The sequence below is a fragment of the Podarcis vaucheri genome (assembly GCF_965113315.1).
Source record: "Podarcis vaucheri genome assembly, chromosome: 2".
NCBI classification, from domain to species: domain Eukaryota; kingdom Metazoa; phylum Chordata; class Lepidosauria; order Squamata; family Lacertidae; genus Podarcis; species Podarcis vaucheri.
This window is the reverse complement of record NC_138760.1, coordinates 77,250,343-77,275,985: the sequence shown is the minus strand read 5'-3', so window position 1 is coordinate 77,275,985 and position 25,643 is coordinate 77,250,343. Positions and strand designations below refer to the sequence as shown.

The 25,643-nt window shown below is 42.0% G+C and overlaps 1 protein-coding gene and 1 long non-coding RNA gene across 12 annotated transcripts in view; one reads left to right on the top strand and one right to left on the bottom strand.

The window, feature by feature from the left end:
* The window catches only part of LOC309527722, a 102,633-nt gene that overhangs the window by 33,051 nt on the left and 43,939 nt on the right, over positions 1-25,643 (bottom strand). For 2 of the 7 annotated variants that reach the window (XR_014217298.1, XR_014217302.1), the window contains exon 3: positions 21,689-23,077. The exons of 2 other annotated variants lie outside the window; for them this stretch is intronic. This is a non-coding gene — a long non-coding RNA (uncharacterized lncRNA). 3 more of the 7 variants (XR_014217296.1, XR_014217297.1, XR_014217301.1) reach the window with 3 other exon arrangements.
* CACNA2D2 (calcium voltage-gated channel auxiliary subunit alpha2delta 2) overlaps positions 1-25,643 on the top strand; it is a 577,811-nt gene that overhangs the window by 517,389 nt on the left and 34,779 nt on the right. For 3 of the 5 annotated variants that reach the window (XR_014217283.1, XM_082214492.1, XM_082214490.1), the window contains 8 exons: positions 502-576; positions 970-1,044; positions 4,625-4,699; positions 6,013-6,084; positions 9,078-9,139; positions 11,764-11,840; positions 15,542-15,559; positions 23,667-23,727. Coding sequence is in view for 4 of the 5 variants with exons in the window: in XM_082214492.1 (XP_082070618.1) it covers positions 502-576; positions 970-1,044; positions 4,625-4,699; positions 6,013-6,084; positions 9,078-9,139; positions 11,764-11,840; positions 15,542-15,559; positions 23,667-23,727 (515 nt within the window). In the remaining variant the exon portion in view is untranslated. The remainder of the gene's footprint in view (positions 1-501; positions 577-969; positions 1,045-4,624; positions 4,700-6,012; positions 6,085-9,077; positions 9,140-11,763; positions 11,841-15,541; positions 15,560-23,666; positions 23,728-25,643) is intronic. The other 2 variants (XM_082214493.1, XM_082214491.1) reach the window with 1 other exon arrangement.

Below are 25,643 nucleotides of genomic sequence, written 5' to 3'. Positions count from 1 at the left end.
ATGCTCAAGTATTTTTTGGATTGCCATGCCATCATTTTACTTCATTTGGGAAGGCTGTGGAATCCAGATGCGTGCATGTGAAAATTAAAAGGAAATCATATTGATTTTCCCATGTAAAAAGAGGGCTGCTGAGTCTTCTTATCATACACTCCCTGTGATTATTTTAAATATTGGTTAAAAACTGAGTTTATGTGTTTGTGAAAGAGAGAGAGACACACACATATTATTGAGTCTAGGTGTATAAGTGGGAAGTCGGAGAAAGGAAGTTCAAATGTGAATTGTCATCCCACCATCCTCTTCAACCAGGGATCTCCCTCATCTTGCACAAGTATTACACTTTTTCCTTGTGTGGCTTGGCTATGACAAGTTATCTCCTGTCCTTCTCTTTATATCAAGGACATGGGGGCAAATAAAAAACTGTATCACTATTGAATGGCATCTATGTTGTCCACGACTTCAGTCTCTTGAATATAACTGCTTTTTCTGCTTGTGTTTTTTCAGAACCAGCTCATCCTCGGTGTTGTGGGGATTGACGTGACTCTGAACGACATCAAGAAGCTGACGCAGCGATACAATGTGCGTAAGGAATGGATTCCTTCCCTCAGAGTGGCATTCTTCCACCCGCCAGTCCCTGCAAAGTCTCAGCCGTGATAAACAGCAAGCGGGGGGGGGGCATCTTTGGGAATCAGCATGAGGTTCACATTTGCACAGAATTCTCCTAATTGCTTCCTGCACTCCAATTCCAAATCAGCCCCACCTATCTGATAGTCATTGCTTCTTCTGCAGTGAGAGAATGGGGGGGGGACCCGTTTAGAAGGTCTTAGGTGTCTGTTCTGTGCTTGGGTTGATTAATGGAGGAGGGTCAGAGGTCTGTAGAGATTATCTGTAGCAGTGGCATGGGAACTTTGATGCAATTCCGCTCTTTCATCTTGAGCTGTAATTTGTTTCTCTTGTTGTCCTCCCATCCAGTTAGGGGCCAACGGCTATATATTTGCTATTGATCTGAATGGATATCTATTGCTACATCCAAATCTGAGACCTCAGGTAAGTGCAGTTTTCCCCTCCTTTGAATAACCATTGCTACCCACCACCACCAAAAGATAAGGTGACTTTCCATCCCATTTAGCCCACAAAATGAAAGTGTGTCTGTTTGGCATCATCTGCTCTCTGCCACCGCTTTTCACCACACCATTCACTCAAAGAACATTTCCGTAGGTCATTGCCATGTTTTCCTTCAATGTAATAAGCAGTGACTTGGTGCAGAATTCTCTTGCTATTATGCAGAGGGTCGATATACCTGCCTACAGCTGGATTGTTGTCTAGCTTCGAACAAATGATTAGGTGGGAATATTAGTGATGACAATTTGACACCAGATTGAAAGTAGTTCCAAACAGCTATCACAAACAAGTGAACTGTCCATATTCAGCCACAGATTTGCCACCAAAAAGCAAACATGTGCTTTCTCTCTGTTGATGGTGGTTGTTATTATTGACCAACAGTCAACTATTTGCCTAATTGTTTAAAATCAATATGTTGAATTCAGCCTTTTGCACTTATCCAGCTCCTCCCCTTTCTATTTCTATGGCCCTTCTTTTTCCTACACCTTTCGTGAAGTTTCTTCTCTTCCATCCATCTCTTTTGGTACCCGCCCTCATGATTCCTAGCTCTTAACATCCCTAGATCACTACCTTTCCAGCCCCCCTGCAGCACACACCATTTTTTCTATCCTTCCACCTAATGTGGATGCTTTTCTGATCTTGAACTATATTCATGGTCATGGCATAAACTCACAAAGCCTTCCCCTAAAGTATGAACTAAGAGCAGAAACATGCTGTGATGTCACAGAATGTTCACTAATATTTTAACTGTTGAGAGGTTTGACTAGCTATTTCCAATCAAAATGTGAAATTCAGCCATTCTCACCTCCACTTTTCTTAGCAACATAAAAGAATCCTTTTTGCTTTAGACGCTGCTAAAGGGATTTCCACATTATTCTGCCTCCATGTCTTTCTCCTCAGCCATCCTGGGTTTCTCTCCAGAGCTCATACCTGTGCACAGCTCTTCCTGTCTCCATCACCTCTCTGCGGTTTTTTGTTTTTATTAACCTTTCACATATACATTTTGCACTACTTTCATTTCCATTTTATAGCACTTCCTCATCAGTAGCTTAGTGATACAGGTTGGACTGCAAAAAGCTGGATTGCCCATATGTGGCAAGGGTGGCAAGATGCCAAACAGGATGGGATTCCTGTGCCTTTAAAAGTTTTGTGGATAAGAATGTTTCACTTTTCTCACCCTTGCATGATGACTATTAAAGATTAAAGATAATTTTATTAGGCCCACTCATTTTAAAAGTATGTTTTCTTACAAATATTTTATTTTATGTAAACCACTTAGAGGTGTTTTGTTTTTATTTATTAAGCAACATATACCGTATTTTTCCATGTATAAGACTATATTTCCCCCCAAAAAATTTAAGTTTAAAATTGGCAGTCGTCTTATACACGGAATGTTTAAAATATTTATTTAATTTTGGGCTCAAAAAATAGGAGTCATCTTATACATGGGGGCATCTTATACACGGGAAAATATGGTAAATCTTGTTAAATAAAATAAAATAAATAAAGATACAGCAGCACTATTCTCTTTTGCACTATGTCCTAAAAAATAAGGTTACTAGGAAGTCTGGGTAAGGACTGGGATTTGGGCCTTCCTGCATTATCTGCCACACCAAGAAAGTCTCCAGTTAGTTGTGTAAACAGGGAGCCCTTCTGTATCTGGTAGTTCATCAGAATTATAGGCTGATACAAGCAAGCCATTAAAGGGCAAACCGAATGTTTTCAAAAAGTGGGAGATTAAGACTGGGAGAAAACCCCATTGAACTCAGTGGGATGTGGGCAAGGAAAATCAGAGAGTGATTAGACATGCAAAGGATTGTCCTGTAAGGGTGTGCCAACAGATGGAGCATTTCCATCTGCCAGTTCTCTGAGGCTAAATGCAGACCATCAACAGATTTCTCTGTGGCTGCATGTCTCACTCCTACCAGCTGCCTCCATGCGTGCCAAACACTCCGACCCAAGAGCCGGTGAGTACCTTGGGTGTCAGCCAGTCCGTTAGCAGAGGGGGAGGATCTCATCATCTCCCTCAACAGCAAATTGCCCAGACTGATGGAAGGCAGCAGCAATAAGAGATTTCATATCAGCCAGAGGCATGAGTTGGCCCTGCAGCGGCTCTTGTCTTCTCAGGAGAGGAGGATTATGGTCTGTGGTGTTCAGCAAACAGAGAATCAGTATATGATCTGCAGGACTCCCATTGTGCAGTGTGTGTAGATGGGTACAGTCCGCGTCTCGCAACTGTGACTTCTCTGCTTGTTCGTTCTTTGCTTCTATTTGCACAACCTATTTGTTTTAACATGGCGGATGAATGATGACTGGGGAAACTGGGCAGGGCTGGTCCTAGGTGCTTGGGAATTAAATTAATCTAGAGTTCAGCTAATTATTCACCACTCCAACGCTGGGAGCCATTTGCTGTACTTAATGCGGAGCAGGAAATGGTGTTCTTGTCAGCCACAGAGCGCTAATTGCCACCTCTCAGGGACGTGATATATGGACTTCCCTTCTACTCCTGGCAGGTGTAGACAGGAATTAGCTGGCCCCTTTTTTATGAAATATTACTTCCTTGGGATATTAAACACGCACACAAGAAGGAGTGAGTGAGGAGCCCCAGGCTAATTTATCTCAGGGGACGCTCTACATCTATCAGGGTGGGGCAAGGAAAACAGGCTTCCAGCTCAGATACCATTCAGATAAATCTATCATTAAGAGGCCAGCCAGGAATTAGGGCACTGAAAAATGGCAGCGATCAGAGTGAGATATGTTTCATTGGCAGAAACTTCCAACTCAGTTCATCAGTGTTATTAATAGGCAAGTGATGTGGCAGAGACGGACAGAAAGAGCACCAATTTATTCACTTGCCTCAGTCTCACTCTGATCAATAACCATTTAAATTGCTCAGCAGAGTAGCACCACCACCACCACCCAAGACTCGGTGCATTTTCTGTGCTTGCCCTGAACTCAGTCAACTTTTGCACAAGTATCTCTCTTCAGGTAGAACCACCATTTCATCTTGGCGCACTCAGCCCTAGATAAATTACCTTTTTGTTGAATTTCTATACTGCCCTTCATCCAAGGATTGCAGGGTTGTTCACAATATAAAAACACAAAACTATATAGCATAGTAACAAACAAAAACAATACCCCCCCCACACACAAGCAGTTTAAAAGACCATAGATAATTCGCCAAAGGCCTGGGAGGAGGAGTGTTTTTTCCTGATGCCTAAATATAGGTAACGAAGGCACCAGGTAAGCCTCCCTGGGGAGAGCATTCCACAAACTGAGGTTCCGCAAAAAAAGGTCCACTCTCATATTGCCACCCTCCAGATTTCTTATGAGGGAGGCCCGTGAAAGAGGGCCTCAGATTATGATTGCAGAGTCCAGGTTAGTTCATTAACTTTGTATGTCCTTGCTATCAACGGGGGTGGGGTGGGGGGAGGCGCTTGAGGATGAGAGAGACCTTTTTTTTGGTAAATTCTGTGCTTCTATTTTCTCAACTGCAAAATGTAAGGAGGGGGGAGAATTCCAGGAACCTGTGACCCTGGACTTCCTTGATGCTGAACTAGAGGACGAGAACAAAGAGGAGGTAAGTGAAACCTTGGAGGTGGGGTCTGTTCTGTTTTAGGAAGTTAAGTGCATACAAGACTATTAAGTGGTCGCCATGTGGCCAAAAGCAAAGCTATAAGCCAATTGTGAATATGCTTATGGCTTTGTAGAAGCATTTTGCTTGCTGCAGAAAATTAAGATTCCACCATGGGTTCATCTGCAGATGTGTCCCCATATTAAACAGCAATTCATCTTCCTCAATAAAGTGAATGCTACCATTTCAACAAGATTCCCAGTAATGGCAGCAGTAGGCAATGACTGCTGCAGATATATGTACATCATGAGTACCTTACACTTCCATGTAGCAAAATGCACTTACCCAGTAAATACGCCAACATGTAGGACCAGGGATGGGCAGATATATCAGTTTTGGTTTCTCTCAGTGTCTCATTTTCCCAGTCTTGAGTTCAGTATGTCACATTTCCACATCAGATTGCATTTTTTTTAAAAGTCCTCATGAAAATTCATTAGCAATTTAGTGCAAATTTCTCTTAATACATACATTTTTGTTTGTAATTTTTGCCTAATATTTTCGAAAAGCAATTTCCCCCAATATGGTGCAATTGTATGTGTTACTTTCATCAATTTTAATGAACACTTTGCCTTATTATATGTATTTTTGTACACATTATTTAGCTGGAGAACTGCACTGAAAAAAAATCAGTGAAGGATGGCTATGCTTTGTGTATTGTTTTGGAAAGCGTGAATTATGTGGGTTCACCTTTAAATGTGAACTGAATCGAAGGTTTACCCCATCCTTATCAAATATATTCATGTCTGTTTTGCCTCATACCATAGTAATCAGTGATCAAACAGGGCTTCTTGCCCCATGTACACATGATGTGTATATAGGGAGAGTGTGCAAGCTGCTACATGAAAGTGTTATCTGCATAGGAATTGCCACACATGAAACAGCCCTTAGAGGCCTGGCCCTGTATCCCAGGTTACAATCCTGATGCATTTTCCCAGAACTTGCATATGGGATCTGTTCCTTGGCCAATGAAAAATGGTGCCTTGTGTTGATGCCATAACTGAGAGATTGCACAGGGAGAAGGGTAGTTAGCATCTTGGGGTATAAATCCTATCTCCATCCTTGAGACTAGTATTCTGGACTTTCTCAGCATCCAGTTGGAAAACATGGGTAGAGAACTCTCATTTTAATTGCCTATCTTAGAATATTAAAACAGTTTTCTAGAGAGGTAAGAAATATGTCCAATTGCTATGTGCAACTTCTGGCACTCAGCCATGTGCATTGCCTCCTTTCACGTCCTACCCCCCTGCCCCCCACTCCAGATCCGGAGAAGCATGATAGATGGATTTAAGGATCAGCGATACATCAAGACTCTGGTCAAGTCCCAAGATGAGGTAAAAACTTGTGGTGAACTTTCAGATTGTTTAGCAAAGATAAGAGTGAATTGGTCAGTGTAACCAGGAGTTTTGAAAGACTGGATCAGTTTGCCTTGTCCTTAATAGAGAAGGAATGCATGAAGGTTGGGAGTAAACATAAAAACCCTTGAAGTTGACTTATATTGAGTTAACCCATTAGCCCATGTAGACCACTCAACTAGTGGGCCACAGCCTGTTCCAGTGTAGGTTGCAACAGAACCACTACAACCATTCAGATATATGGGGAAAGTTTAAGAAATGAGTCCCCAATTGCATGTTTGGGTTAAAAGTGCGTCCCAGGTCTGAAAAGGTTGAATGTGGTTTTCTTCTCTGCCTGGTAATGGCTTTCCAAGTTCTATAGAAGAGGCTTTGCCATTCTCGTTAATGGCTAGCTTAAAGGCACAAAATGACAAAAAACAGCTGTCGTTCAGGACTTGATCTTGGGTGAGAAAACCAACCTGACTTGTATTTGCAAAACGTGAATGGAACAAGCTGGGAGATTATGACCTCCTTGGCTTTGTGCACCTTTTTCTTTTTGGTACAGTGCCAACCAAGTTTGGAAAGCTTGGAAAGGTGTTACTGGAGTCTATATACATTCCATCTTCCTCTCCAGGGTGGTGGTTAAGTTGGATCTGGCTCCTGAATGCTTATACCTGGTTTTGGTTAATCAGGACCTGTTAGTGCTCAGCCGTTATGGAAGCATTTTCCTTGCCTGAGATGATTGCAGTGATTTGGGGCATTTTGTCATTGTTCTGGAAGACTGCAGTATATAGATGAAGTCTGCCTTGTCAGATGCAGTTCAGGATTTCATGGCTGCCATGGCAGCCATGGCGTTGCCCCAACACACCATTATCCCAACACTTGTGGTAAGCCATACTCTGGGCCTGGTGCTCTTGATTCAGCAGGATAGTGATCTGGATTTGGATAGGATTCTGTTGGCTCATTTGTCATGGTTAGACCAGTTCCTTATAAGATTTAGGCTTTCACTGACTATGTATTTCCACAAGGATTGGGAATCTAGTAGGATGGCTCTCTCTCAGAGGTTGATGGATCCAGATGGATTCCTGAGACCACTGGGGCAGTTTCCAATCTGCATTCCTGGAGCTTCTATATAGATTCTCACCACCCAATGGGATACAGAGATGAGAGCAGTAGTAAATTTAGAAGGGCAGGCACACGTCATGACAGTCTCCATAGCCATCTCCCATAGCTGGAGTCTGCAGCTCAGCTGCCAAGTTGATTCACTGCAGGACTGCATGATTTGAAACCTCAAATGACACCTTGAAATAATAGTTTCTGCTTCAGCTTCTGGGGACTTTGTGCTGAAAAAGAAATGGCTGCCCTTGTGGTACAATCCGTGTTGCTGGAAACAGTAGTGGAAGCCATCATTTTTCAGCATTGTTGGAGGCTTCAGTTTCATGCAATGTGGCAGTGAGCTAGCGGCACAGCTGCTGGCTAGCCAATTTACTAGTAGAGAGAGAGAGTGCAAAAGCTGTTCTGGATTATTACATCATCATTCTGGGTTTTGATATCGATCCAGAGTGGCACCATGTTCATGCAGTTTCCGCAATTGCTCCTAGGCATGCTCTTACATTGACTTGAACCCAACCGGCTCCTTTGTTTTCTGAGGAGCCTAAGAGCAATGAAGCAATTGGGAAGACTTCTAGAATGCAGGTTTTGGAAGACTCACTGTAGTAACGGTTCCACTCGTCCACCCTATTCCCCCCTCCCTGACTCTGCTCTCCGGCCAATTCAGGTTCCTGGAATAGGTTGGCGAGGGAAGTTACTTTTCAAACACAGACTGAAATCACACCGGTAAGGCTGCCACCACTCCCTTTAGTTCAGGGAATTCCAGAGACACCACCCAGGGAGGAGAGTGTGTCCAATTACCCTGGCAATCCCCACTCCTTACAAGCTGCATCCACAAGCTTGCAGGCAGAAGTTCACTCGGTATAGCGTGACTAAGCAGAAGGCTTGGAATTAGCTGTTCCCCGGAAAAGGCACCAACACACCAACAGGTTCTAAATTAAAAATCTTTATTCTAAAAAGAAAACTGAAAACTTGTGGAAAGCCCACAGGCACTTCTTAAGGGTCTTACAAACATGAAAACAATAACATTGTACAGTATGACTAGCTCGTACATACTCACAAAGAGACCACAGTTAGAATAGTCAAGAGTCCTTTCAAGTTGTTGTATAATGAAGCTGGTAGAGGATTTCCATTTCAAAAGGACGAAACGGCTGTTAACGATGGAGCTTACAGCCGGGCATCTTTGCGGATTGCAGCACAATGGCACCTAGCATTTTGCAATGGCAGAGAGCAACTAACAAAACATCCCTTGATCTTTTATCCACAATTCTGACTTTGCGTCGTAACTTTTGGCCAATCAAGAGTCTTAATTTGATCAGCTCATTCTTTTGCAGCTGGGTCAATTTAGGCTTGAACCCTTAATCAAAGAATCTTCCTCCCACCTGTGGAAATTAACCAGATCCCCAATTCTCAGCAGTTTGAAAACAAACAACCTCTGGGAAGGAGGAAGAGATTCACACCCACAACCCAGGTGCCAAACCTTCCATTAATCAAGGACCCCTTTCCTCCCATAAACCTCTCATGGCAAGGAGCCAGAAAGTCTGGGTTTTAAAGATACACAACTCACTTTCCCAGGGTCCTTGCGGCTGACAGAATACCCACAAGGCCACACTCGTCTTCTTGACCAAGGAATGATTTTTCTAACAATGACAACTTCACTACACTCACAGTCAATCTAAATGAAAGAAAAGGACTGGTTACAATGAATATTCTTTAATTTTTATTGTGAATTAATATTGGTGTTTTTACCATTTTGCTGTGTGATGCCCCAATAGCTTTATTAAAGCATGGAAGAAATAATAATAATAATAATAATAATAATAATAATAATAATAATAATAATAAATGCTCTCACTCTTATTTCTTCACCTTTGACCTTCCAGAGATACATAGATAAAGTCTACAGGACCTATACCTGGGCTCCTATCAAAAGCACAAACTACAGGTAAGGAGCTAACAAGAAGCAGCATGGAATAATAGCTTCCCTCGCCCTATTCAGCTGAACCTCCACCATGAATGGTGATCTGAAAGAGTGCTTCAGAATCTCAAGAGAGCTATTTAGGAGGCGGTAGGAATCTCTGCCTCCAACAGTGGAGGTAGAATATAGCCATTGTGGCTAGTGGCTGATATAGATCCAATGGATCTGGCTGGCATTTCTTCATCAGCACCAGGATGCTGCTCAGGATGGTGTCTAGACCAGTGTTCCCCAACCTTGGGCCTCCAGCTGTTTTTGGACTACAACTCCCATCATCCCTCACTAGCAAGACCAGTGGTCAAGGATGATGGGAATTGTAGTCCAAAAACAGCTGGAGGCCCAAGGTTGGGAAACACTGGTCTAGACAGATACAGTTTATTGATTGATTGATTGATTGATTGATTGATTGCATTTATATTCCACCTTTCCTCCAAGGAGCTCAAGGTGGCATCCATCGTTCTCCTCCTTCTCCATTTTATCTTCACAACAAGCCTGAGCCAGTAATGATGGGTTGTTCCTTAGCTGTCCAATCAATGGCTGCAACACCTGTAATATCAATATCTTGATTTACATCTTAACTTTCATTATCCGCACCTAAAAATAGTAAGATTTGTAAAGAAATGATTTGCAGAGGGGGGTACACTTTCTCATCCTGTATGACACATACAACTGTCACATTTTACAGCTTTACTATTCAACTAGGAAAAACAAAATGAATATAGTCAGCTTTTTTAAAAATGTAAGGCCTGCTTTTTCTGTTCTTTCCATTTGATTGTGCTTCTCATAATCCTATGTGATGCTTACATTTGGGACAAAAACCCAGCAGTTGGCAATAATATCCGTTATTAAGCTGGTATAAAGTTTTAGGCAAAGGAGCTTTATTCAAAGTGGAGTCATAGTGGGGCAATGATATAATGACTTTCTGAATAATTTTGAAGAGTTACTCCCACATGTAAAAAGATCCATGAGGCTGGATGGATAGATAAATAAATAAATAAATAGAGAACTAGGATTTAGTAGCAAATTGCCTTATAGTATTTTCCATACCCCTCATTTAATAATAAACTCTAGTGCTGGCAGAGCAGAATACAACACACGATTAGCAGAACCCATCCAAAACCAATGGGGTGTCAAACAATTGGGAAAAAATAACTATTCAATAACAGTAAGTGAATAATGGCAGTCCTGAGAAGAAGTACTGCAGAATCCTTATCTTGATGGATCCATTGAAAAGGTTTGAGCATCTTTGTTCTTGAGGAGCTGTGCATTGCACTGCATTGTATGCACACCCATTGTTATAAGATGTAGAATCATAGAATAGAATCATAGAGTTGGAATAGACCACAAGGGCCATCAAGTCCAACCCCCTGCCAAGCAGGAAACACCATCAGAGCACTCCTGACATATGGTTGTCAAGCCTCTGCGTGGAATGTGTGGAAATGCAATATGGGGAAAGGTAAAATGCAGCTATTTCTAATGCACAGTGCCCTTCTCAGTTGTTAATAATAATGCGTTTTAAAAGAAACATGCTTATTTTTGTGCATTTAAATTGTGACAAAAATTAGAGAGCTGCCCTACTTTAATGGTAGCTCGAGGCATCGTTTTGAGTACTGAAGCCTGAAAGTGTTTGGTGAGGCTGCCACCTAGTGCACAGTTGTTTGTTGCAAATACACATATTCCCCAGGGATTTCCTAGTGCAGTTGATGTTGACATTATAAAGCGCAATAACTGCTTGGCCTGTTTGAGACAGAAGAACCTGTCCAGCCCAGCTACATAATTAAGGGTCCTTCAAGCCTTCTTATCCTAGAGTTGCTCTAAGACTCCCACACTCCCTTCAGCCCCAGCCATCATGCCCAATGGGCAGCGATGATGAGTGCTAGTTACAGGTAAGCAACTAAGTTTGTTTTTGGTTTGAGCTTTCATGTGCATCTGAAGAAGAAGTGCATGCACACGAAAGCTCATGCCAATAACATACTTAGTTGGTCTCTAAGGTGCTACTGGAAGGATTTTTTAAATTTTGTTTCAGTGATGAGTGTTGTCGTTCAAAAACACATGGAGGTCACCAGACTGGGGAAAGCTGCGCTGAAGAATAGATGTACAGAATTAGAAATGTGCCTTGTTTGTTGTGCATCTCCATATATTTTCTTAATAACTGTTGCTGGTCTCAGGGCTGGTTCTGTACCTGCTATGGCCGATGGACCCCATTACGAGGAAGTGCTTGTAAGCCCTGGCTCCTTGGAAACCCCAGACAGAAGTCAATGCCTGTTCTCATCTCCTCTAATCTGTGTTATTATCTCTTTGGCTCCACTGCACCCCCATGCCTCAGTTTGTGCTGCAAATAAAGGTCCAGTTTATCCACCCCCTGAGAGGGTGATAGTTAAAATACACTATGCTCCATTCCTGACAGACCCAATGGTCATCCTGTGTCAATAGCTCACTAAAGTACTATACTGGGTGGTCAATATATTACATCCCTGCTCTTCTTTTTGCCCATGTCTTCAGCCATCAATTGCTAGCCACTGCACAAACCATTTTGTGCCTAAATATCACAGCAATTTCAGAAACACTATTTCTCTCTTTCTCCCCTTTACCAGCCTTGGTTTGGTCTTGCCGCACTACAACACGTATTACATCCAAGCTATTCTCAACGACCAGATTCTCCAGGTGAAGTGTAAGTAGATACTTCCCGTTTGCTGTTGGCCTTTCGCGTGCTCTGTGACCCTGAACCCACCAGATAGCCTAAGGATGGCTAATAAGAGAAAACAAAGCACCAGAGTCACTTTTTACAACGTTTATCAAATGAAAAATAAGAGCAACCCTACACATAGAAGAAGAGGAGGTTTCGTTTTATTCCTGGAAGAATAACGCAGGCTTCCCGGGGATGTGAAGATTTCCCGTGACACTTTGCCTAAAACAAACTAAAACCTTTAAAAAACATCCAGGGGAGATGAGGTTGAGTTGCTGCTTTAAATGCTTTTTATGTACCAGGTGATAACTCTGTAGCAGCCAGTTAATTTGAAAGCTGGGAAAGTTTGCATGTTTTGTTTTGTTTGTTTCAAGCCATTATTATTTTTATTTAAATTTTGGATTTATTTTTTCCTAACTAATTTACAATTAATCTGTGTACTTGTGTGTTAGCCTACCCTTGTGTGTGATCCTGGGCCCTACTCTCTCATCGCAGGGTGGGATGGACTTCCAAGGGCGTCTCTAACATCCTGCTCTGAGTGATTCTGGCTGTGTCTCTTTTTCTTCCTGTGTTTATCCCTCTGTCTCTGTAATCTCTCTCCTTTCTCATCTTTCTCTCTCTTTCTTTTCCTTTACCTTCTGTAAGTCCCATACTACACGCACACATGCACGCACACACACTGCATTACTTGTAGTTGCTCAAAATTTCATTCTTAAAGGAGTTCCTTAGCACTTGAATAGCAGATTTTATGTCAAATAGTGCCAATATCTTCCAAAGTGCTTCACTTGATAACTCTGATCTGGTTATCAACATGTTAGCTTTTATTTAAATAAAGTGTAACCCATCTTCAAAAAAGACATTGAGGCTGTGATTCTGGGTGCACTTACCTAAGAATAAGTCCCATTGAACTCAGTGAGGTTTACTTCTGCATAGTATTGTACTGTAAAACATTTTTTTAAATCCATAGGTGGTTTTCAAATAAGTTTTACTCAGAGTAGAACCACTGAAATTGATGAACATGAGTAATCTAGGTCACTGGGTCTAACAGAGTAAAACGTACTCCTATGTTGGTTGTATTTGTCTCTGAAGGAGATTCAACAGAGGGATCATCCTAGATTCTGGACTTTACACTCATGTTAAACTCAAAACATGGACTGAAAGTTAATTCAACAATTCATGATAGTCTTCCTGAATAATGTTGTATATTCTTTTAATATTTCTTTCTTACTTTCCATCCACATAAAAAAGCTACAGTTTTAGGGGAAAATATCCTAGCAATCCTTTTTCCTCGTATGATAGATATTAAAACATTGAACATTTCTAAGTGATAGGTACTTTCAAATAAATAAATGCTCCCATATATTTTCTTTGGTGGTACAGTACCATGAGAGGACAGTACCAGCATGTATGAATCAAAAAAGGTTCCCTGCATGTTCTAATCAGTCATTTTCCTCCTGCCTGCTCATGCCTCCATGAGTATACTATATGATCTCAGCAAGACAGCATCTCCCACAAACACCTAGAACAGAGGATGTCTTTTCTCCCTGGTGGTTCCTTGCAAGATCCTGCTCTGGCCACTGTGTTCTGGGTTTTATGTCCAGAAGTTACATCATCTCCTTCAGAGAAGGGCTGCTGTACACTGTGCAGTAAGAGCTCCAGAACTTGCATTCTAAATGGCACAGTGGTTGTTCAGCCCCTGAAATCCACTGTTGTCTGATTCAAGCTCAGTAATGAAACTGGAGAGAAAGGATCTGTCAATATCACAACCAGATCAGGATGGTGGCTCACAGAATTATTCTGCAGCAGTGGCGTAGCGTGGGGGGTGCAGGGGGGCCGGCCGCACCGGGCGCAACATCTGGGGGGCGCGCTCGCACTCGCAGCTCTCTGCCCCTACCTGGCTCACTCACTCTCTCTCACTATCTGGGGGAGGGACAGTGCAGCGGCCGCCCAGCGCAGCGCTGAGCGCGGGAGAGAAACACACCAGACCAGACCAGGCAGCAGCAAGAAGAAGCTGGCAGCGGCGGCAGGTTAGGGGTTAGGGGGCGCAAATTACTTGCCTTGCCCCGGGTGCTGACAACCCATGCTACACCGCTGTTCTGCAGCATTGGTGCCCAGGGCTTAATGTGCAGCTTTATGCACTTTTATGTTTCCTTTCTCAACAGCACTGGTTAAGGCACAATCCCACCTCATCTGCAGCAGCCTAGAGTAGGTACTCTAGGGAGTAGGCTCCCTTAGAAAGGTAGGACTCTGCTTTACACCAAGTTAGACCGTTTGTCCATCTGACTCAGTACTGTTGACACTGGCTGGCAGTGGCTCTCTGCGGTCTTGGACAGTGGTGTTTCCCAGCCCTATCTGCAGGTGCCAGGGGTTAAACCTGGAGCCTATCACTTCCAAGGCATGCACTCTACCACTGAGACACAGCCGCTCCCCTGAATGTTGTGTTGAGTTTAATATACAGATGCCGCGACATTTCCCACCATCGCTATCACCTTTGGTCCTTCCAGAACCACTGCTAGTGGCTACTCCTGCTGCACCACCTCGTCACCACACCTTTTTATCAAGTTTCCCATTTCTTTTTAAAGTGGTCATATAGTTTCCCTCCATGTAGCATAATTTGAGGAGGAAGGGCGAGGCTCAGTCGTTTTGGTTGTGTTTGCAAAAGAAAATTAAGAAATAATAATAATAATAGGAAAAGGACCCCTGGATGGTTAAGTCCGGTCAAATTCGACTATGGGGTACGGCGCCCATCTCGCTTCAGGCCGAGGGAACCACCGTTTGTCCACAGACAGCTTTCTGGGTCATGTGGCCAGCATGATTAAACCTCTTCTGGCACAACAGAACACCGTGACAAGTGCTAGAATGCACAGAAATGCCATTTACCTTCCTGCTGCAGTGGTACCTATTTATCTACTTGCACTAATGTGCTTTCGAACCGCTAGGTTGGCAGAAGCTGGGACAGAGCAACGGGAGCTCACTCCATTGTGGAGATTCGAACCACCAACCTTACGATCAGCAAGTTCAAGAGGCTCAGTGGTTTAGACCACAGCGCCATCAATAGTAGTAATAATAATAATAATAATAATAATAATAATAATAATAATAATAACCAGACCTTCTCTCCACAAGTGGTCTGTTTCCAATGTTCCTCCACCTTTAAGGTTCTCTTCCTGAAGACAGTTGCACCCACACACTTCACAAACAGACCCAAGCTCACCACACCCTCGCCCTCTCTTTTGTCCCTTTGTTTCTTTTCCTTTTCCCTCTCTCTTTCTCTCTCTGTATGTATCCTTTGTTAATCTTGAATTTTGCATGGTCTGCTAACTCAGTAAGAACATTTCTATATCAAGACTGTTGCAAACTGTTTGCTACTGAATTTCATTTTTTCTGTTGGTTATATAATATATATCTATTTATCTAGTTATATCTATACATTTTTTATTATTTTATTACTGTGGCCTTTTTATTGGTACTTTTATTATTCTTTTTTTAATTTTTGGTTTCTTTTTCATGTCGTTTTTTGCAAGAGGTTTCCTTTCGGTATGATTATGATACACAATATTTTTATTCAAACAGCCATTGAATAAAATATTGTTTGTACCCCTTCCCCTTTCCACCCAACCCCCCTTTTTTGTTTTCTGTTTTTTGTTTGTTTTTTCTTGCTTTCTCTCTCTGATGGATTCACACAGTACCAAGCAAATTGAAGGGCAAGTATTTTCAGTCTTAGACCACTCCCCTTCCACCACCCCCTTCTCCTCACCCGTGTCCAGTACCCCCACCCGTCACTCCAAATCTTCACCGTTCCCCCTCACCACTTACCCGGCCTGCTTGCCCATTACCTTGCCCGTTTGCCACGCCTAACCTTGCAAACCACCACCAAACTGTTCCTCCCTGTCTCCTGCTCCTCCACTTCCTCCCCTCAAACTCGTTCACCCTTTTTTTGAAAGCAACATGTCTTGTTATGTTCATAATAGCTTCACCACTACTGATCTCCCCACTCCTTCCCTGTGCATTGCTCAGAAACTCAATCCGTTTAAGACGAGCCAACTTCATATGGAATTGTTATGTTTGAATTCAATAAGGTTTTTTGTAGCTAGTTTTAATATCCTGCTCTTCTTTCTCCCTGCAAAAATGCCTCCCTCACGCCCTTCCTTCCTTTCTCCTCTCCTGTCTCACACCTACCCTACAAATCTTCTTCCCCTATCCTTGTCCCTGTGCTTTCCTTCCTCTTGAAGACAACTCAACCTGAATGGGACAGGGCTGTGCAGAGACCTTCAGACTGAGAAGTGTTTGGAAATGGAGTCCAATATCAGTTCCGCAAGAAAATATTTAGGCTTCTTGAGTACTGAAACAGCAAGAAAAGTACTAATCTCAGACAGGTCCACAGCGTGTGTAGGGATGGAGGAGGACTTCTTTTGGTCTGCATTTCCAAGCAAACAGACCTAATTCACACCTCCTGGATGAATACAGAGATCAGTCCATAGAATAAATATGGCAGGACAGGTCTCAACCATAAAGAAATGTACCAGAATGCATTAAAATAAATACTTTAGGATAAAATGCATTTAGAAATGTGTGCCTTAAGATAAATAGGGGTTTAAAAATGTATTTTGTGATCAAATACTATTTAAGAACATAGTTGAACACTTTTAACACCAATTTTCATACAAACCTTAAAAAATTCACAGATGGGCTGGGCTGGACTAATGAGTAAACGAATGTGAAATTATCGTGGGCACATAAATAGACTGATCTGTCCATACCCTAGCCACATGCAGATCAAAGTTGTTTCCCCAAAAGACATAACCCTCGCAAGTTGCAGCCAGCAATAATACTTCATTAACAATAACTGTCCCTTAGCTTACAGATAGGTAGCCGTGTTGGTCTGCCATAGTCAAAATAAAAAAATTCCTTCCAGTAGCACCTTAAAGACCAACTAAGTTAGTTCTTGGTATGAGCTTTCGTGTGCATGCATCTGTGGGCATGGATGTCTTCAGTAGCACCTTAAAGACCAACTAAGTTAGTTCTTGGTATGAGCTTTCGTGTGCATGCATCTGAAGAAGTGTGCATGCACACGAAAGCTCATACCAAGAACTAACTTAGTTGGTCTTTAAGGTGCTACTGGAAGGAATTTTTTTATTTTGTCCCTTAGCTTCCCATAGATAAAGGGTACAGCGTGAAGATAATTTACCAAATTTCTCACAAGGGTCTTGATTCAGCACCTTCAGAATCCAGTTGCAGTCTATCTGGCACCTTAGGCTAAAACTGTTTTGCATCCTGTTTTGCATTTTGGGGGTTATAGATAGAGCCTGGGTCTCCATCTTTTTCTGTTTCCTCCTTCTCTTGTGGGTCAAGTCCTGAGAATTGCAGAGCAGTTGCACTTCACTTTGAACACAAAACAGGATCTGCTGGTCATCTCCCCCAATTATGAACATGAATATGTGTACATGGGACATTAAGAATAGCAGGAGACCTTTCTGGGTCTTGGAAGCTTTCCGCGATAAAATTCCATGGCCACTGTCTTGTTAACCTACATTGAGACAGACTCTTTAGAATGCGGATGCCACTGTTATCAGGGTTCTGTATTGCTAAATAATGAGCTCAGCAAAGATGGGGAACCGGTGGCCCTCCAGATGCTTTGGAACTACAACATCCATTTATCCCTGACCATGGGCTCTGCTGGCTGTTGGAGTCCAGCAACGTCTGGAGAGCACCATGTTCCCCATCCCTGGTGTAGAGGAATGTGCAACCTCAGCATCCACTGCAGCATTTCATCCAGCTATGGCATGAGCAGCAGAAGAAAAAGTTATTAAAGACTGCTCCGTAGCAAAAGCAAAATATTGACAATGGGGAACAAAGGCATCCTCGAGCACTCCTTATGTTATGGTCTGAGGCTGTTTGCACATTATCAGTTTAAAATGCAGCAAGGTCTCTCCTTTCCCCTTTTTGCTACATTTCAATTTGCATTTGGATGCATTTCCAGGTCACCCACTGCCTGTCCACATCAGTGGGCAGGGCATGGATGTCTTCATATGGTTTACGTTTTCCAATGGGATTGAAGCTAGTTTGGGAGAAAACACATCCAAATGCCGTGTTTCTGAAGAAATGGCAGGATAGATGTGGATCATGGCTAATGCCATGGGTACACAGCTTCATAAATCAGTGGTGGGAGTGCCCTGGATCCAGAGTATAAAGAAGTGTGTACACAGCCCGGGTTACATGAAAGCCATGATTGGAACTCTGATTTTAGCAAGGGCAAAGCTGAAACAGGGACCAACTATACTGTCAGTTATTCCCAGGGTTAAAGGTCCTTTAACGTGGCCTGAGTTGACAAAGTCTGTGCGGTGAAGAGTTTACCATTCACACAAAAGCAAAATGAATTGAATATGGACAGCTATCTTCATGCATATGCTGCCCTCTGATCTTCTCAGTCATCCCTGTCACTACCCAAGGATACACGCATTCTTACAAACACAGAGATGTGCCAGTAAATAGAATTGGGTTAAGCATACTAACTATTTTTTCATCCATTTACGTTTTATGCCTTAAGGTGCCTAGCAGTTGGGAAGGTGTGTGCAGATAGACATAAAATAAGTGTTTGCCATAAACACAGAGTGGAAGGAAGAGACACCGTTCATGTACGGGTAGCTGGCACATTGTGGCACCAAAGAGTTATCAGCAGGGACCTGACCTCAAGCACTAAGGTTCTGTCTGTCGTCATCAGCCCTGTTCTATCAGCATTGAGCTGCCTGTTCCCGGTGACCCTGTAATGGCAATGCTGATGGAATAATTACTTAGTGTTTTTGTATTCCTTTCCTCTTCCTCCTTTCATTGGCTTGTATCCAGACCCTGCCTTTTAGTCCTGTTCGAAAATAGCAGTCCAACCTATGGCTGTGCTGCCCTGACAAAGGGCCACGTATGTCTTGTAATGCATTGTGGGAGATATTGGTGGGGGAAGGAGAGGCGTTTTAGTGGTCTCACAATCAGTGTCTTGATATGGATATGCTTGAACGGACAATTTGCTGCTAAGACAAATGCATAACTGTGGTAAGGTTGCTTGGATGGTGGTTAAAAGTGAGTGGGTGTCCTTCAGAGGAAAGCCTGCAACAGCTATCCCTCATTTTGTTTCAGCCCCAAGAGTGGGTGACGTAGTCAAACCAAAAGATGTTCAGATTGCTGAATGAAGAGCTAAAATACTATGATGCTACACGCTAGGGAGAATATACAAAAATGAGCAATAAATTTGACTGCTATTGTTCCTTCCATAGAACTAAGCAAAAATCCTATAAGCTTCTTTAGGGTGACCAGTGTGCTTCATCTGTATCACCTTCTGGTTAAAATGTTGCTGAATTGATAAGATCCCCCATTGCTCTAATCGTCAAAGCAGAGCACTTTAAATCTCATTCACTTTCTTGGGGTCTCCAGTGGTGAGCACTGTTGAAGTGCAGAATGCTAGGAGAAGAAAGTAAAGGAATTCATATATGAAATCATTTTCCCTAGAGACATTAACATTCAGTTGTACAGATTTATTGGAGGCAGTCCTCTAAATATTCCTTCCGCCGCCCTTAAGAATAAAAATAGCAAAATAGTTTGTTTGCTTGTTTTTTTGGGGGGTGGGGGGTTAAGTGGATTTTTATGTTAGAGATAATGCATATAATTTGCAGCACAGTTAAATAGTGGCTCCCACACTCTGTACAGCAGCACTTCAGCTGTGATGAAGGACATAAGCAGACAGGCTCATATAGCATGAAGAGAAGTGTGCTAAACTGTGTCTTGGACCTCAGGCAGCTGTCCATAAGCACACAGTTGCATTGTATTGCTCTAGGCACATTGCCAGCCTCTTTGGCTACCTAAATCCTTTTGCTGCTCCTTTAGGAAAGCTGTGCAACAGGATGGGGAACCTGTGACCCTCCAGATAATATTGGATTACTGGCCATGCTAGTTGGGGCTAATAGAAGTTGGCATCCAGCAACATCTGGAGGGTTCCCTATTCTTGCTGTCCAGGGCTATTCTGCTTTATATATATATATGGTTCAGATGCAGAAGAAGCAAAGGTATTAAGCTTTTAGTTGAACTGTGGAGCATTCAGCCCAGTGGAAGCTTCAAAAGCACTGATTGTGTGGACCATGGAGGACTCTTACTGGAGCATATTCCAGACCGGCAGAAGAAGAGCAAGGGTGAGAGACTTTAACAACTACCCACCTCCAAATTCCCATCCAGGGGGCTTCTCTCTCCACCACAGCCCTGTGAGTGACAGCAGAAGTGAGTCAGCTGGGGTGAGTGTCCAAACCCCTCCATTCCTGCGCTCTACAAGGAAGAGCCAGCAGGCACCCCAGGATGCTCTGATGAGGTGCATCTCCAGAAGGGACCATTCAGATCTGAGGGCTTTGCCAGAGGTAATACTCCCAACAGGTTGCTGCTGAAAGAGTGATGTCAAAGGAGATTGTCCCTTTAGGTCTTCCCTTAGGGCTGCTCACTGAGCATGGTATGGCAATTAGCATATTCATTGGGAATGCTTACATTTTCTCTGATTAAGATAGGCATTTGGCCTTTGTCTGGACTGAGCCCATCCAATGATGGCGGGTGATATTTTAGTCAATCACATGTACCACCAGAAGTTTACCCAGTAAGGGTTGGTTATATTCCCTATTGGTAATATCATTAATATCTTCCACTACGGTGAGAATAAGGTTCCATTGTTCCTTCGTGGTTACTCTGATTAATTCTGTAGCTCTCCAGCACTTTTTTTATCCTCACTTGGCATTATGCTATATCCCTTAGAAGGGTTTTTTTTTTTTAAGTTAAGCCATTAATTTAGATTAAATTCTGGTGTGCAGTTAATTCTGTGTCCTCTTATGAGCTGTCAATATCCTGCTGCCAAGTGTGGAGTGTTAATTAATTATTGCTAATTGCTACTACGCTGTGGAGATGGTGATTAGAGCTCAGATGTGCCTGGCAGAGGTAGATGTTTGTGGGCCAGGGTTAGATACAGGGAGCTGGGAGATCTGGGGGGAGAGCAGTGAGATCTGCTAGGTTTCCATTAGTTAGACAAATTCAAGAATTTGTGTGGTGTTTTGTTTTTGTTTGTTTTTCAGTTCTCTATGGAGGCCTTTACTTCCAGGGAGCTCAGTCAGCCTTCCAATGATCCTTCATTTGTTTCTTTCAAAATACCAGGTCAGGCCAAAATAATATAGATACCATCCATGCTAGGATAGGGGTGAATTGATAGGGGTGTCCTGGTATTATGTATGCTTGGTTTTATGAGGCAGTGGGTCCTATTGGTCCAAATTGCTTCTAGCTGGGTATTGGAGCAACATAGGGTTGCTGGATGGGGAGCAATGTTTGCTGTGGTCCATAAGGATTCTATCTCCCTTTCCTGTATTGGTTGTGGCCCATCCCACTACATGCCTGTTGATTTCTCTCTGTCCATTTTGACTGATGAAGTAATATTGGTTGAAATAATTGCATGAGGGTTTAATTCATCAGGGCAAGACGATGATAAGATCATTGTTGGAAAAGCATTCTCCCTTATATTGGGGAATTACAAATTAATCTTATTGAGTTGTGATTCCTGGCAAAGTAGGTCTAGCAGACGGTAGAAAACCAGCTTGGCCTGGCTTGTTTTGGTTGAAACTGGCTGTTTCAGACTGACTTCAGGATGTGTTGTGGATGGAAACTGACTCAGTTGCCTGGTAGATGACTCATACCAGGAGCAAGACAGGAAACAATGGTCCTGTTAATTCTCCCAGCTGTTGAAAGCAATGGCCATGGTATCAGTCAGGAACATCTGCCAAGGGTTAACTGGACGAACTAGTTTGCAGTAGTTTTGTTCCTACTTCATAGCATGGTTTCAGGGAGTGATTACTGCACTTCCCTATGGGAATTTTCCTACATGGTCCTGCAGGTTTATTTTCCTCTCCCATCCTTGTTAAGTTCTTCGTGAAACTCCTGGTTGAGATTGTTCTAGGAACAATAGGCCTGGTGATCTATGAAGGCTAGTTCAATTCAAAATGAGAATATGTTCTCCCTTAAGAAGCAGGCCTGACCCATTTAGCAAGGCTTTATTTTATTTATTTTATTTTATTGCAATAGAAAGGCCAGGCATGATGCTTACTTATTTATTTTAAATATATATATATTTAGAAATCTCTATCTTGAAATTCCATCTTCTACACAACTATTAAAGGTGTATGATACCGCTCTTCTGTTGCATCTCACCACTGAAAATCATCCAGCCCAGTAGAAAAATAAAATACAATTTAACAAACTGGTATACAAGTTATTGCTTTCCTTGAAGACTGGTAAATTGGCTGTTTCTTCAGCAACTGTGCCATTCCAGCTGAGCACCCCTCGCAGCTGCTCTTTTCTGCAGTTTAGACACTTTGCTGAGAATATTTTTGAGTCTTTCCTTTTTCTCTCACCCCCACTCCAAACATTCCTAAGAAAAGCAAGACTACAATGCAAAATTTTCTCCAAATATTCACCACCATTCTTTTTCTTTTCTTTTTTTGCGGTGGCTGCCATCTAAACACACACTGCCCCAGAATAACTGTTGGTCTGTGGCGTTGTAGGGAACGCTAATTGGTGGCAAGGTGGCCAACACATTTGTGGCTGCTTTAATTTCTAGCAGCATCAGAAAAAGAACTGGCTGGGAGGGGTGGAGAAACTGTACCTGCCACTGTGAATGGTGATCTCCATTCTAGAGAAATAAATGGAGGATTTCTCCTCTCACACTGGGAAAAATCAGTGAAATGATCCTCCCAATTTCTCTGTTCAGAAATAGGCTGGAGACTTTCAAGAGGCCCATCTGGGCACAGCTTTAACTTAATCTAGCATACGCCCTGTTTGCACAACTAGTTCTTTGTTTTAATAAAGCCATTTAAGCTGAATGCCTGTTAAGCAGATGAGAGAGAGTACTGGACATATCACAAACTGACAGGCAGGTAGAAAGACAACTTCAAGCAATCAGCCAATAGAGCTGGAAATTCAGCATTGGCAGAGCACATATGCTGCTCTGTGCTTGCTATGGTTGCATCTATGAAATCTGGAGGGTGTGTTCTATGTTTGGACTAGGGAGGGATGGCTATTGCAGTGCTTTGAGACCACTGTCAGCTAGAAGGCAGCTGCTGCACTCTCGACAATGCATTGCATTTTACCTCTATCTGATGGGTAAGTCTTTGGTTGGACTGTCTTCATAAAGGACCCTGGTTTGGCCATGTTGATGCCTGAAAGATAATTTTTCTTACAAAATATTGTTTTGGTAATTCTCTTTCTGTATGAGCAGAGCATGTGGTTTATTTTTGTTGTTAATATCGTAATAAGAGAGAGATGTCCATATAACCTGCCAAACATACATATATATATGTATATGTATAAATATGAGGATATATATGTGTGTATATGTGTATATGTAACTGTATAGCCCTAAAGCAATACATATACAATCTATCAAACATATTTAATTTCAATTATATGATTTTTAAATATATATATAAATATATATATATATAGACAATAAAATATCAAAATCCTCCAAATGTTGGCACCATATTGGCTATAACTTTGTATGATGCTAGTTACCAAAGAATCTTCTCTCCTTTCTCTCTTGTTAAAACTAGTCAGTTGTTTTGCCTCTTTTGTTTATTCCTGTCTATTTTCTCTCTTTCTTTCTTTCTCTCTTTCTCTCTCTCCCCTTACTCCTCTCTTTCTCTTTCTCTTTTTCTCTTTTTCTACCTTCTGTCACATTCTGAGACTGAAGCCTTCTTCTTCCCTCATTTCAAACCCCTGCCGGATAACGTTACCTTTCTGTTGCAGATTTTGAATACCTGCTGCCAAACAGCTTTGAGTCCGAGGGACATGTATTCATTGCTCCAAGGTAGCTTTGCGTGTGAGCTTGCTGAGGTGTCCATTCAACCACTCTCCCCTCAACACTGATCCTGGGACTGACTCAGCCCCCTTTCCCATCCCCACTTCCCTCCCTGCCACACCTTTTAAATATTCTACTTCATCACTCCCACCCTTCTGAGCTGACACCTCCTCATTGTGCCAAAGTCTTGATCATTTTTCTTTCCTTCTTTTTTGTGTCTGTCGTCTGCCTGTGTGCCACTCTGAGACTACAGCTGCCACCTGCACCTTGTTGAGATGCCACTGTGGTTGGCAGCGCAGTGGTCCCACCTTCTGTTCACTCACCTACATAAGAAGAGTATATATGTATGCCTGCGTATGAGATATTATGTGCACATACATATATAGGTATAGTTTCTGAAAATACTCACAAAATAATAAGTCAGTCCTATTTGGATCATGTTGAGATCATGCCATCATGTTAGTTAAATCTGAAATATATTTTTATATATAATACACAATGTTTGTCTAAGCCAAAAGCCCTCTTTGGAAGACAGGAGAATCATGTGCAATGCCATCTAGATTTCCCACTGAATGATTTCAGCCAATATTTTCCACCCCAAAGAGTTGTTTGCTCCAAATATCCCATTATTTGATTTGGTTGACTAGGTGCACCTATCACACAGCATTTGTTTGACCCATGATTTATTGACCAAATGATTTTTAACACAAGACTGGCATTTTGCCAGTTTTTTTCTAAGAAAAAAAATTATAGATCTGGGTCACTTTTGTTTATGTTTTTGGATTTCACAAATACCAAAATTTAAAAATACCTAATGATAAACAAACACCACAATAGCATGAATCACTCACTGCACTATTTTTATTAGTGAAAATACTTCCAAGCTTTCATAAAGACACTGTGTTGTTCAAGAAGCATTTTCAAAATGTACATGATTCAATATTGCTAAAGACCTTTGTGAGGCCATATTAATACAGTAGGAATGATAAAATATTCTACTGCTATATGTAAAAAAAACACGAAGCCACTTTCATAAGCCTGCCTTAGTCATGAAGTTCACTGAGTGACTTTGGGTTCTCTTTCAGCCTAACATACCTGACAGAGTTGTTCTGAGGGTAAAATTGGAAGGTCAAATAACGATGGCTGCTGCCATGAGCTATCAAAGAACGCCAAGATAGAAATGCCATAGGGAGACAGAGAAGGGGGTTTATTGGCAAATGTCAGCCAAAATCCAATAAACTGATGTTACATTTGGCATCTGGGTAAAGTGAAATGGTGAGATCCTATTAGTCCCTCCTATCTTTAATATGGTATTTTTAAAAATAGAAGAGAATTTCTGTACATCACATGGGTTTGATTAACCCTCCACAAATTCAGCTTTGCACAGAAAAGAATAATACTGAAGAGGGTGTGTTGATTTCTAACTTTTATTTATACAACTATTAGATTTGCTATTCTAAGATGCTTCTCTTATACAAAGCATAATCAGTGAGAACATAAGAGCATAAGAGGTGAACCGATGTTGGACTCCCATCAGCCCCTGCCAACATGGTCAGTGGTCAGGGTTGATGGGAGCTATAGTCTAACAACTTCTGGGAACTCACAAGTTCCCCATCTCTGTGCTGTGAGCAGCAGTCATCACTAGCATCCATACTATAAGTGAAGAGCTTTACATAGTCGGCATCCAAATCAGTGTTCAAAGTCACACTAATGTGAAATGTATACACGAATCTAATGTTGTTTTTTAGGAAATTTACAATTTTGTTAGACTTTTTCTATAAATAGAAACCAGAACACTGCAAACAAATTCTTCGGAAAATGTTCATTACAACACAACGTCTAATCAGGTCTCTTTCTACATCGGAACAAACAGACTCCTGTTCCATCAAGTCATAATACAGAAGGTCACATGATAGCACTTGAGT